This window comes from Herpailurus yagouaroundi, unplaced genomic scaffold, assembly GCF_014898765.1.
Source record: "Herpailurus yagouaroundi ecotype Mexico unplaced genomic scaffold, PumYag 187, whole genome shotgun sequence".
In the NCBI taxonomy this organism is placed as follows: domain Eukaryota; kingdom Metazoa; phylum Chordata; class Mammalia; order Carnivora; family Felidae; genus Herpailurus; species Herpailurus yagouaroundi.
In genome coordinates, this window is record NW_024412418.1 from 28,123,797 (window position 1) to 28,138,239 (window position 14,443).

General features: G+C 39.8%; 1 protein-coding gene across 1 annotated transcript; it reads left to right on the forward strand.

Moving 5' to 3' along the window:
* The first annotated feature begins 12,623 nt into the window (after window positions 1-12,623).
* Window positions 12,624-14,147, forward strand: FANCF (FA complementation group F). Its single transcript, XM_040495609.1, has one exon. It carries the CDS (start codon window positions 12,857-12,859, stop codon window positions 13,934-13,936), a length of 1,080 nt encoding a protein of 359 aa, XP_040351543.1. The 5' UTR covers window positions 12,624-12,856; the 3' UTR covers window positions 13,937-14,147.
* The last annotated feature ends 296 nt before the right edge of the window (window positions 14,148-14,443 follow it).

The window sequence follows — 14,443 nt, forward strand, 5'->3', positions numbered from 1 at the left end:
GTCTTCACAACAAATATTATTATGTCTTCTTTACGGATGAAGGAACAGGCTCAGAAAAGTTAAGTAAGTTGTCCAAGGTAAAACTTAAAAGCAACACTGATATTAATCCCAGGTCTGTCTGATTCCAAGCTTTGGTTGAGCTCAACACTTACTAACCACCAACTATGTAACAGTGATTATTCGAAGAACCGAAAGTTCAAAGCCTTAGTCCCTCCCCTCTAGAAGTTCAACGTCTGTTGAAAAGAAGTCTTACCATCTAAGAAGACAAATATCCTTTCCAGTCCATCATCTTGCATTCCTGCATCCTGTAAGTTACTGTAAAAAGTATTGTGGACTTTAAAAATACTCTTAAGAACACAGCCATCCCATTGAAAAATGTGAAGTCAGACCTAAGATGCACATATCCACTTGAAAATGTAATTAACTTGTGTATTCTTGCCATTTTTATGGAGGAGAGACCCTGCACAATGAACCTGGACTATTGGATCTCATAGTAGCAATATAGCTAGCTTGGTGACGGATCCAGTAGGTTCATGTCATTAACCTATTATGCTGTGTGCATCATAAAAAGAACCTAACTTGTAGTAAAAGGCAGTAAATAGTAAATGACAAATTAACAGTCCAGCCACAAGCGTTATTGGAATCTGGACGTGAAACAGATTACTTTCAGCTGGGGTTATCAGGAAAGACTCATAAAAAAGGTAGGACTTGACTTAGGTTTTGTAGCGTGGAAATAAGAGTCTCATGTAAAGCAGAAGGGAAGACAATGGTTCCAGATGCAAGAATCATTAGCCCCAACATGGTTGAGAAAAGAAAAAACAAGACTGTTCTGGAATAGAAATGAAACTACTTTAGTCAGATTAGAGGTAAGGTGCATATTTTTTTAGAAAACATCATAAAATAAAGCCTGCATATATTTCTTGCTACTTTTTCAGCCATTATACGCACAAAATAATATTAGCTCCTTTTTTCTTAGGGCTTTGTATCCTGCAAAGCTGTTGAGTCTTATTCTAACCATATATATTAAAAAAAAAAAAAAAAAAAAAAAAGGGATTGAACAGAAAAAAAAAAAAAAAACAAAAAAGAAAGATAAAAAGAATGGAAGGAAGAAAGGGAGGGAGGGAGGGAGGAGGAAGAAGGGAGGGAGGAAAGTTCAGAAATAGAAAACAAACTTGGCAGTGTGCTAATTCTACTTCATTAAGCCGCTGACATGACTGGTGTGTGAAGGAGGTTTTTGATTTCTGGATTACCTTCTAAAAAACATGCCATATAAAAACAATTTAACATAGTCAAAGGTCTTATGATTCTGTTTCCAAAACACTCCACCTTTCTCAAAATAGAGTTTTATTTTGTAGTTCCAGTGGTCCATTTCCTTTAACGATGTGCGCAGGGTGTCCTTCCAATTTCCTGTCATTTAGTTGTCAGATTAATATTCATAGATCATGCTCCTCGCCTATATACCTAATGAGATTACAAAATTCAAGAACACATAGCTGGATTTAAAGTTGAAAATGCAGGGCGCCTGGGTGGCTCAGTTGGTTGAGCCTCTGACTTCCACTCAGGTCGATCTCACGGTTGGGTTCCCGCGTTTGAGCCCCGCCTATGGTTCTGTGCTGACAACTCAGAGCCTGGAGCCTACTTCGGATTCTGTGTCTGCCTCTCTCTGCCTCTCCCCTGCTCATGCTCTCTCTCTATGTCTCTCAAATAATAAACATTAAAAAAATTTTTGTTTTAAGTTGAAAATGCTTGAACTGCTGGAACTTGAGCGCTAGCTTCAGTGTACTTTAAGTTTGAAAAATCAGAGGAAAGTAAGGGAAAATCTGGCAGCTAATATAGGCAATGAAAGGTAAATTCATCATAATCCACACTGTAGAGATATTCAGTCATCTTGTTTAAAGTAAGCTATTTTTTCCTTTTTACTAAAATCTGCAAAAAAAAAAAAAAGAGAGAGAGAAAAAGAAAACTAATTAAAATTTCCACATTGCAAAGCTAGAGGAGAACAGTGTTCACTTTAATCATTTTTCATTATACACAATTGCAGATATTAATTGATATTCTCCTGGTTGGGCAGAGGATAAAAATACAAAATTGTTTTTTCTCAGTTAAATGAATAAAACCAAATGCATTTTATACTTTTACAACCAAGAACCCCAAGAGCAGAAAATTCTATTTGAACTAGGAAAAGTTAGGAACGTTACACTGGTGAAAGAATTTCAATCTACAACGGAACCCAGGAAATAGGAAATAGAGAATCTCATGAATGCACCCTCAGAAGAACCGAACTTAAGATCTGGAGAAACTGATTTCCCATAAACACCTGGTTTACAGAAGAGAGAGATACATCTCTTAACCAGCTAACATCTGCTAAGAATCCCTCTCCATCCTCAAGCCCATGAGCTTGCAGCTTGGATTGGGGGTGAACTCCCCACTCTTCGCACTTCTGGACCATAAACGCAGCCCACCCCAAACCCTCAATGGACTCACTCATATGTAGCTTGCTACAGTATGCATTTCTCAAATTGCTATTCCCAAATAGACTCAATTTCTGGTAATTTGACGTTGCCTCAGTTTACCTCTTTATTTAGGTTGACATACTTTAAAAAATACATTTTTTAAATACACAAAGCTTCTTACTATAAAATCTGACATTTTCAAATTTGCTTAAAATTATCTTGTTGATTGTAATATCCCTAACTTTGTAATATCTCAATAACATTATTTGGCACATATCTCTCTGAAAAACAATTTTCTCAGTGTTTCCCATTATACAGTCAAATTTAACTTGCTACATACCTTTTTTAAATCTTGCCTTTATTATTATAACTGCTTTTTTTCCTTCTACCTTACAATTCCCTCAATAATTTTGTCTTGTTCTGAACTCTTGGCATTTTCTGAGCTGTCCAAGGAAAACTGAAATGTCTTTAAACGGATCCAGGTACTATGAGCATCCTGGAAAAAGAGATATTGCTCAGTTGTATGTACCTCCTCTTCTATGTCCAGCATCAATAAAACAGATGAATACCAAAATATATCAACTAGAGGAAGGTGAAGACTCATCATATTCTAAGATAACAAGTAATAGGGGCTTTTACTCGCTAGGTCAGCTGAAGTAAAGACACACAAACTGGTAGGTAGAAAGTTACAACTTTCATTATCCCCCTCAAAAGAATAAAGGAAAAAGAAATATTAACTATGGCACTTTTGCTTCAAACATCTCTCCCTCCCCTCAAATGCAGTGTTTCCCTCACATCTGACAGTGAAATATTCCCTTTAAAGCCTCCCTTTATATTTAAAATTCTGTAACTTACTGATAAAAACATTACCAGAAAGAATTTTTACATTCCAATAAAATGTCTCTGTGATACCGTGAATTTTGTTTTAATCACTTATTTGGCTTATTTCGGTCCGTTTATTTTGCAATGTTAGGAATCTTTGGGGAAAACACTTCTTGACATTAATGATATTAACAGACTAGCCCAATCTAAGAACTAAGATTAGGTCTGGAAGTTATTAAAAACAAGAAAGCTTCTCGAGAACTTTTCTACCATATTTGCTATTTTGTAAGAGAATATTAATAAGGAAAATTAGATTCATCTATTGCTTTTTCAAGGAAAATTTGAAATGAATTGACGTATCTATATACATGTATTATACATGCATACTTTGCTTTCCATTTCCTTAGTTTTATTTTTTTATATATTAATTCTCTCAGGACATTTCAGGTTATATGTCTGGAAACTTCAGCCATCCAGAAAAAAAAGAAGGTTGGGAAATAATGAAAAAAATGTGCTGAAAGAATTCACATAAAAGTTTTTGGAGACTTGAAAATGGGAACAACAGACACTTAAAAAGTTATTGAACCAGAAAAAAAAAAAAAAAAAAGCCCTTCCTGGCAGGTAGTTATATAGCAATATACTGATAACTGTGGGATAAAAATAAAGGCATCCAGACATTATTACAGAGCTCTCCTCCATGGAAATCAAACTCCTAATTCAAAGGTAAAGAGAGAAACTGCTTCATCTTATTTTTTTCTTTCTGGTATGAACGTTAGGAAAAAAGAAAAAAAAACCACCAACTGTGAAAGAAAAATGAAATCTTAAAAATAAGTGTAGTTCAATTATTTAGTTCCAGTGTCTTATCAGAAATCTCATGTCATTTACTTCTGTACAAATACACACATATAAATAGAGAAAGGTGTTAATCTGTGTGTTGATATATAGTGATAAAACTATATATAATATATTCTATTAATGTCAACATGAATTTCAGCATTGTCCTTTTTATATAGAATTAAAAAACAAAAAACAAAAAACATGTGCCAAGCAGTGGAAAATACATAAAAATGATAAAAGTCAGAGCAGCTTCTTCAAGTGTGATTAATTCAAGTATTTAAATAGTTTCTGAAAATCAGTAATCCAAGAGGTATCAATTTAAATGCTCAGATTCTGGGAATTGAATCTGAGATTACTTAAGGAACTGGAGAGATTCTTGCTTAAATTCTTCCCTTTGCATAATTCAATCCATATTTTTAATAACTCAATCTTCACGCAGGCAAGATGTCTTCTCAAATTAGCATACGATCCACGAATTATTTGTTCTACTATCTAACATGCTAATCCAGAGGACCCTAAAGAGGGTAAGGGATGACAGTAGTCTGGGATTAAACAAATTCATTAAAATGTCTACTTAGCCATGTTTTGCTATGAGCTTTTTTTTTTCTTTTTCCCAAATACTGCTATGAATCAAAATCAATACCAATCCAAGCATTCCATTCCAAAGGTAAAGAGACTTCACCAGGGGCGCCTGGGTGGCTCAGGTGGTGAAACAACCTACTTCGCTTGGGTTGTGACAGCTCTGAGCCTGGAGCCTGCTTCGGATTTTGTGTCTCCTTCTCTCCCTGCCCCTCCCCCACTTGCACTCTGTGTCTCTCTCTCTCTCTTCCAAAAATAAATAAACATTAAAAAAAATTAAAAACAAAGAGATTTCACCAATCACTTAAAGAGAATATGCTAGGTAATTTTGATTCTCCTCTCCATTAAGATATTGATTCTCATTCACAAAGAATTTTCCTATCAATTTACCACAACTTCTACCCACCTGTCCTTAATGTTTCCTCTGCTACTCCCTTAATGAAACTGTCATTTTATGCACTTCAACTATTGCAATATTTTCCTACTGGACCTCCATTCTAGCTATTTTCCCCAGCCGGCTACAACCAATTCTCTACATTGCATTCTAGTAATCCAGTAATCTAGTAATCATGTCATTCTTGTGCTCCAAAGTTGTCAGTAGCATTTGATTGCCAATTGAGCACAGACCCTGTTACTTAGTACAATCTTCCAAGGTCTTCATAAACACTTCCACAGTAGACAGGAGATTTTCAGAGTTGTGGATTTCATAGATTTATAAGCTATCTATATATCTAGATAGAAACATATATCTATACACACACATATATATTCTTTTTTTTACATTGATTTATTTATTTAGAGAGAGACAGTGAGTGTGCAAGTGGGGTAGAGGCAGAGAGAGAGAGAGAGAGAGAGGGAGAGAGAGAATCCCAAGCAGACTCCACACTGTCAGTACAGAGCCCTATCCAGGGCTCGAACCCACGAACCAAGAGATCATGACCTGAGCTGAAGTCAGACACTTAACCGACTGAGCCACCCAGGCGCCCCACACACATAGGTATTTTAAAGCAGGCATCTAAGATAATACTTGCAGACTCTCATTTTTCCAAATAATGAAAACACAAAATTACCATTTAACATCACCATGGCTTTATAAAGAAATGCTTTTTTCCCTTCGCTTAAATTAATTATGTTTATGAAAACATTTCACATTGTGCTGTCGTCTATCTTTCATGTATCACTGTAATAATGATGACTTTGTAATAGATTGGCAGCAGTGTATGGCAGTGAAAGGTATTTGGGAATCATTGTACTAGACTACCCAGCATTCCCTAAACATATACTGATTGATAATATTATGACTCACAGACTCGTGTTAATTATAGGAGTGGCTGAGAATTCAAATAACTGTGTCAAGGTCTTGGCAGGAAATAGGCTCAGTCAGCAGGGATTTTGAAAATAATTTAGCAGAGCAATATTTACAGAGGTATGGCCAGGGTTAAGGAAATCAATAGGTGTGTTAAGGTATCCAGGGTTAGCAACAGCAGGAAGTCCCCAGGACTGCAGGGAGTAATGGTTGCTATCAAAAGCTCAAGGGGGGCTGATAGAACTTTTAGAGGAAGGAACAAGAATCCTGAGGTCTTAGCTGAGAGCAGAGAAAGAAAAACCCAACGACTCTCTCCTCCTTCTGATTGCTTGCTAATGCCTCTGGCTGGTTAATTCAGCAGCATGCAAGAGGGTAAGAGAAGAGATGGACACAATCAAGAATGAGGCCAGTCCTCTGTGCAGAGCAGGGGAGAGAAGGGAGAAAATGGATGAAATAAAACGGGAGGTACAAAAAGAGAATAATTAACCACCTAACTTTCTGCCTCATCATATTTATAAAAACCTCAGGCAGGCTAATTTGAATTGCAATGCCCTTTATTTTTTCCCCTTTCCTTAGCTGTGCTAATGCCTATGTTAGAGCAGTATTTTCCACCCTTCTCACATGGTGGTACCTGGCAGTCAACAAAGAGTTGGGAACCATGGTGAAAAAAACTTTTTTTTTGCACTTTCCTGTTATGCTAGTATGAATAGAGATGAATCTACATATTAAATTTATAATAAACTTCTTAATGACATTTGAAACTCTGAGATTTTTTAGAGGGAAATTCTTGAGTCCATGATTTTTTATAGATACTAGTTTTATGTTTGGTATGGTCCATCACAATTCTTGATCATCATTGAGAGTCACCATTGACTCGAAATATTGTTAATAAAACAGATACAACCATTTTTGTGCCAATTAAAATTTACAGGAAATGAGATTATATTTAAATTTTTTTAACATTTATTCATTTTTGAGAATGAGAGAGCAGGGGAGGAGCATAGAGAGAGGGAGACACAGAATCCAAAGCAGGCTCCCGGCTCCGAGCTGTCAGCACAGGGCCCAACGCGGGGCAGGGCTCGAACTCACAGAGCGCGAGATCATGACCTGAGCTGAAGTCAGACGTCTAACCGACTGAGCCACCCAGGTGCCCCAAGAAATGAGATTATATTTAAAAGAAAAGCTCTTCTTTCCTTATAAAGGCAACATAATGTTAAACCTTATCAATAATGTTGCAAATAAATTTTGAATCCAAAAATTTCTAATACCAAGAATTTAAAAGTTTTCGTGAAAGCTCTGATTTTCAGAATATATGTGCATTGTTAGAGCAGCCTTTCTGCTACTAAAAGACCACTTAAAGCCACATATAGTTGCAAATGGAAAGGAGTGTCTCAAATTTGTAAAAACAGAGATTTGGGGTGGACATCTACACCTGTGCCTACATGGAGAGTCTCACCTTTTAATCCCTTCTTCCTCTATGCCCTGTCCTTCTTGGACATCTGGAACTCTTCCACTAACTTCCTGGGCCCCTTTCCCATGACGAGTTTCTCAGAAAGATAGATTGCATTGTTGCAAAAAACAAAAAAAATCCGAAAGTGTCTGCAAAGTTTTTATGAGAAATCTGTCTTCAAAAGTTGTGCCAACTTGACAGACAGATGGTAACTATACTTATTGTGGTGAGCGCTGCTTAATGTACGGAATTGTCAGATCTCTATGCTGCACATCTGAAACTAATATAACTTATATGTCAACTATATTTCAATAATAAAATTCTTTAAAAGGTGTACCAGCTTGTTATTCATTGTTGTTACTGAAGAATACAGACAGACCTATTCTTACCCCTGTTTTGAATGAGGTAATGGAGTCAGGATCCGGTGTTATCATTGCCCATAATATTTGCTCTCAGAGGGACTATAAAAAAGTCAAAACACTTTCCTTTCACGAAGGCATTCCTGGATGAAAGGAAAACCCTCTGTGTTCACCTTGCCTGAAGATGGGGAGTCCAGGTCTGCTTGTTCACATAGAAAGATATTATTTCAACAACCAGGTAGCTGAAATTAATGTAGTGATATGTGACTATGACATTGTTCAGAGTAGAATAAAGGGATACCAGCATGTTTTGTTTCCGGTGGTCTCTCAGATGGATAGTGTCCTATAATTTCCGGCTGATGGTATATCTTAAAATAACCAGAAATTTAGACCTAACCTAGAGAATAAAATCAATTTGAGGGGCGCCTGGGTGGCGCAGTCGGTTAAGCGTCCGACTTCAGCCAGGTCACGATCTCACGGTCCGTGAGTTCGAGCCCGGCGTCGGGCTCTGGGCTGATGGCTCAGAGCCTGGAGCCTGTTTCCGATTCTGTGTCTCCCTCTCTCTCTGCCCCTCCCCCGTTCATGCTCTGTCTCTCTCTGTCCCAAAAATAAATAAAATAAACGTTGAAAAAAAAATTAAAAAAAATAAAAATAAAAAAAAATCAATTTGATTTGTCTAGTCTTTATAGTCCATTGAACAAGAGTGTATTAGAAAACGCGCAGGACCATGAGTAAATACTTCAGCAGCAAGCTGCATCTTTCTTCAATAAAATTTTCTTCACCATCACCCATAACAATGTTGGTGGCTGCTCTTTTATATTTGGGAGGAGTGGAATTTAGAGCAGATGTGAGAAAATGTATGCTTTGGAGGCTTATATAATAATAACAACAACAACAGCCAATGCTTATTGTTTACAAGTGCTGTACGGTGTTCTAAAGGGCTTGTACTAGTTGGGTGCATTTAGCTGAAAGTGACAAAAATGAAACTGAAACTGGCACACACACACACACACACACACACACACACACACACACACACAAGAAAACCCACCATCAGCAAAACAAATAAGACACACACCCACCACAACTGGGAATATATCGGGCTATAATCCTAAACAGGGTTAGTTTGAGGGTTGTCTTAATTCAATGGATTCTTTGTGATTCTGAGATTCTCTTGGCTCTGGGAAAGGAGATGGCTGCGGCAGCTGCGGACTTCATATAAACGTATAACAATATCAAGAGGAAGACAGAAACTAGCTCTTAAGCATGACTGATACTCCTTTTGTGTACCCGCTTGGGGCTCCACGCTGACAGTTCAGCGCCTGCTTCGGATTCTGTCTCCCTCTCTCTCTGCCCCTCCCCCACTCGTGCTGTTTCTGTCTGTCTCTTTCAAAAACAAAAACAAAAAAACTTAAAAAAATAAATAAAAGACTGGGTTCCTAAATTAATTACTGAATTAAGAGCGGGGTGGATTAAAATGGTTCGCTCAAAATTCCCAGGTACTACCCCTTTGGCTGAGCTGAATCAGTATCTCCAATTGCATTGTTATCTTTCGAAGTGGGTGGGAGTGATGACAGCATGGTTATTGAAAGACAGTCACAATATCAAGTATGGCATTTATCTCATTTGCTCTTCATCAGGACCCTATGAGGTATGTATTTTGTAAAAACCTTTTTTTTTTTGGAAAGCCTTAACCTTTGCTTAACAGCCATGGTTTGAATAATTATCATATTTTAACAAAAATCTCCTGAAATTTGGCCTTCCGTTCACTTTTTAAAAAATTTTTTAATGTTTATTTATTTTTGAGAGACAGACATGAGCGGGGGAGGGGCAGAGAGCAAGGGAGACACAGGCTCCAGGCTCTGAGCTGTCAGCCTTCCATTCACTGTCTTAATTTACTGTCTCCCAGGAATTTAGGGATCATAACCAAGAAATGGGAGATTGCTCCTGGTACGTGTAGTCCACATGGTACATGGTCACGTCATTATATGTTTTACTGTGTTATTCCTCTCGTTTCAATCTTCCTTTATTCCCTGATTGCTCAGTTTAAGGCCTAAATAAAGTACTGGTCCTTTATAAAGCTCCTGTAGAACTCTCCAGATTACAACTGGTCTCTCATAGAATCATTCTTACAGTTTTTAAAACATATAACAACCGATTTGCATTACAGTTAAGTATTTTTGTGCCCCTCCCCACCCCTGCTTCAAGATTGTTAGACACCTTTTTTTAAAGCTTATTTATTTATTTTTGAGAGAGAGGTGAGGGTCAAGGGACAGAGAGAGAGAGAAGCCTCAGAAGGCTCCAATGCGGGGCTCAAACTCACAAACTGTGAGATCATGACCTGAGCCAAAATCAAGAGTCAGATGCTTAACTGAGTGAGCCACCCAGGTGCCCCAAGATTGTAGATTTCTTGAAGTGAAAGCCCTGTCATAATTATCTTTCACTCTCTAACACTTTACATAGAGTAGAAGCTTAATAAATGCTCACTGAATGTTATTGAATTAAATGGAACACTGAGGAGAATCTCTAAACCCTAGGCTTTTCTTTTTTTTCTTCTAAGGGGGAAAACTTCACAGACATTGTTTAAGGAAAATAGGCTGGGGCACCTGAATGAGTTCCAGCACTGCACTGCACCCTGCCCCCCTCTCCCAGCCATTGGGCTTTGTGCTGACAGCTCAGAGCCTGGAGCCTGCTTTGGATTCTGTGTCTCCCTCTCTCTCTGCCCCTCCTCTGTTCACACTCTGTCTTTCTCTCTCTCAAAAATAAGTAAACATATATATAAAAAAAAAAGGAAAATGGGCTAATGTGAAATATGCATACATTTATGCATTATAATGCTCAAGTAAGGATTTAAAATAAAATAGCTTTTTAAAAAATGTTTATTTATTTATTTATTTTGAGGGAGAGAGAGAGAGAGAGACAGAGAGAGAGCACATGCACAGGCAGGGAAGGGCAGAGAGAGAAGAAGAGAGAGAATCCCAAGCAGGCTTCACGCTGTCAGTGCAGAGCAGACACGGGGTTCGCATTCATGAACTTATGAGATCATGACCTGAGCCAAAATCAAGTGTTGGAAACTTAACCAACTGAGCCAACAAGATGCCCCTAAAGTAGCATTTTATAGAGGTAAGTGGAAAGATATGAAGCTGGAAAACTTATGAACCATTCTTGCCATAAGGTCTCACCCCATCCTGAATAGAAGGTGTCTCACCTTCTTGAATGGATTGACTTTCTCATCTCAGGTATCTGCAACTTAACTGTTCCCTTGGTCATGAAAACTTTTCTCAACACTCATCTTTGAACTTCCCAGGGAAAAGCCAGTTTCTTTAAAAAAATTTTTTTAATGTTTATTTATCCTTGAGAGAGAGACAGAGCACGAGCAGGGGAGGGGCAGAGAGAGAGGGGGAGACACAGAATTGGAAGCAGGCTCCAGGCTCCAGCTCCAAGCTGTCAGCACAGAGCCCAATGCAGGGCTCCAACTCACCAACTGTGAGATCATGACCTGAGCTAAAGTGGACACTTAACCTAACCTAACCGACTGAGCCATCCAGGCGCCCCGGAAAAGTCAGTTTCTTAAAGAGGCCTCCTTATCACCTAAGTCTTGCTGACCTATCTCCATTATATCTTCCTTACCACATTTGAGGCTATTTGTTTAATGTCACTCTCAAAAGTGAGGAGATGAACTCCTCCACCAGGACAAGGGTCACATTTATTTTCTTTAGCACTAAATCCTTAGTATCTTACAGGATGTGATGTAATAAGTACTCTTCATAAAAGCATGAATAAATGAGTGAATTAGTGAAGTCTGTACATTTTTTAAAGGCAGCCTGCACACTGGGCTCAAAGTTTCTAGTAGCCAATACAAAGAATTTCAGGATACGGTATCCTTAGCATAAAATCAAATAATACTTCAAGACCAAAAGAATGTGGGCTAAAAAATATCAAAAAAATAAAACTGAATTAACAGCATAAGCACCACTGCTTTATTTATTCATTAAAAAAAAAAAAAGTGTGGGAATGCTCATCTTAATAAAACGTGACTCTTCCCCCTCTTAAATTTGTTTCTCTTCCCCTTTTTGTTAAAACAAAAGAAAAGGAAACATCAGTTCTGCCTACTTAAATTAAAAGTGTTGGCTAGTGTCTTTAGGACTGTAAAGAAATTCAGCTTAAATGAATTATGTCACCAACATCAGTAAGTTAGAAACTGTCATATTTAGACAATGCAACCTCTAGAAGTTGGCAAGTATTTTTTGAATGCATAAATGAGTGAATAATCTAGATGACATTCCAGAATTGAATCCTTCTTCCTCTCCCCTCTCTTCCCACAATCTTAGTCAAATATATTTCTGTCGTAGTGTCTTAACTGTCATTTTGCTCAGTTATTTGTGTGAAATGAAAGTCAACTAAGCTATTTTGCCATGGGAATAACGAAAACAAAAAAAAGTGCAATTTTCTAATAAAAATTTAAATTCCTTTAAAAAATTTAAAAGTACTAGTATTGAAGTTTTTTGTTTGCTTCAGTTAATCTGGGCTTCAGCTCTAATAGCAAAATAACAATGTGAAGGCCCAGAATTTAAGAATGTGCATGGCATTAATTAATTGGTGGTCAGTACATTTTTTACTAAGCTGAATTGAACTAAAGATTTCATTTAATATTTAACAGCATTACCCAATTGGCATTACCCAATAAACGTCAGCACAGACCATCTCAGGCCAAGCTCAAGAAATTTCTACCTGGGCTTATTTCCAAAGTGAAAGAAGCATGGAGACTCTCGCGACTAACAGTATCTCGCACGTGACGCAGAGAACTCTGTTTTGAACACCCCACATTTGCCCCCCCTCCCTCCTTAACTTTAGTGGCAAAAGTAAAACCGCGGGGCCTTTTCTCCAGTTTAAATTTCCCAGGGTCAAAGTACCCGGATGAACGTCCTTGTCATATCGACAGGGACTTTATCCAATAGCATTGTAGAGAGGCGTATACTTACACAGACGCTCCAATCGGCACGCAGAGAGTCGGCGTCTCCAAGGTGAACGCGGAAGTAAGCACGCCCCCATGGAATCGCTCCTGCAGCACTTTGAGCACTTCTCCGAGGTGCTGGCGGTCTCCCGCACGACCCACGTCAGGACCTGGGACCCCGCGACAGTGCGCAGGGCCTTGCAGTGGGCTCGCTACCTGCGCCACGTCCATAGGCGCTTTGGACGCCATGCCCGCATTCGCATGGCTCTGGAACGGCGGTTGCAAAACCAGTGGAGACTGGAGGGCGGCTCTGGGTCCTCTCCAGTCCCCGGGTTGACGAACTTCCAGGCCTTGGAGCGCTGTGACCTCCTGCTGTCTCTGCGCCTGCTAGAGAACCGGGCCCTGGGGGATGCCGCCTATCACTACCTGCTGCAGGAGCTCTTTCCGGGCCCTGGCGTCCCGGACGCCGACCCGGAGACGCTCCAAGGCAGCCTGGCCCGCCTCTCCCGCCGCCGATCCGCTGTCCACTTGCTGCGCCTTAGCGGCTACGGAGAGAACTCGGTGCTTGAGGAGGACTCAGTGCTGAAGACCCAGGCGGAGCTGCTGCTGGCGCGTCTGCGAGAGGTGCCGAAGGCCGAAGCCGAGGGCCCTATCCGGTTTCTCAGCATCCTGTGGGAGCGCTTGCCTCAGAACAACTTTCTGAAGGTGATAGCGGCCGCGCTGTTGCTCCCCCCGTCGTCTCCCCGGCCCCAAGAAGAGGAGCTGGAACCGGGAACCCCCAAAACACTCGCAGACGGGGATCAGGAGCTGGTCCGTTGGCTTTTGACGAAGTCGGATGCCATGGCCGCCTTTTGCCGTAACCTCCCAGCCGGGCTTTTAACTTCGGTGGCAGGCCGCCACCCAGAGCTCTCCCGGGTCTATCTGGGTCTGCTCGCAGACTGGGCCCGACATCTGCACTATGACCTTCAGAAAGGCATTTGGATTGGAACTGAGTCCCAACATGTGCCCTGGGAGGAGTTGTATGGCAAATTTCAAAGCCTCTGTCAGGCCCCCCCACCTCTGAAAGATGACGTTCTAGCTGCCCTGGAGTCCTGTAAGGCGAAGGATGGAGATTTTCAAGTCCGTGGTCTCAGCATCTGGACAGACCTGTTGTTAGCTCTTGGGTGTGGGTCATGATATTGCACTTAGGAAAAAAGAAGTTTTAGGTCTCAGACCGGGCCCCAGTTCACTTTGGGCCATGTTTTGTTATTACTTGAATGTATGGTTTACCAAATTAAAATTCCAGTGCTTGCACCAGATCTGTACTTTCATGTGTCCAAAATAGTATTTTAGGTGCTAATTTGTAATAGACGGAATTATAATTTACAATTACAATTGTGCAAAGTAACTGCCTCGTGTTGTCATGGACTTTGTGGATAGAGGAGTGACATTGCAAGTACCTTAAAGCCATGAGGTTAACAATAGTTTGCATACTAGAAGGCTCACTTCTGGGACGCCTGGGTGGCTCAGTCTGTTAAGCCTCTGACTTGAGCTCAGGTCATGACCTTGCTGTCTGAGTTCCAGCCCCTCCTCGTGCTCTGTGCTAACAGCTCACAGCCTGGAGCCCACTTCCACTTCTGTGTCTCCCTCTGTGCTCCCATTCTCTCTCTCTCAAAAATAAATAAGCATTAAAAAAAAAAAATT

What these genes read in the sequence shown, in the direction of transcription:
- FANCF (XM_040495609.1), top strand. Translation starts at nt 12,857, where the DNA reads ATGGAATCGCTCCTGCAGCACTTTGAGCACTTCTCCGAGGTGCTGGCG.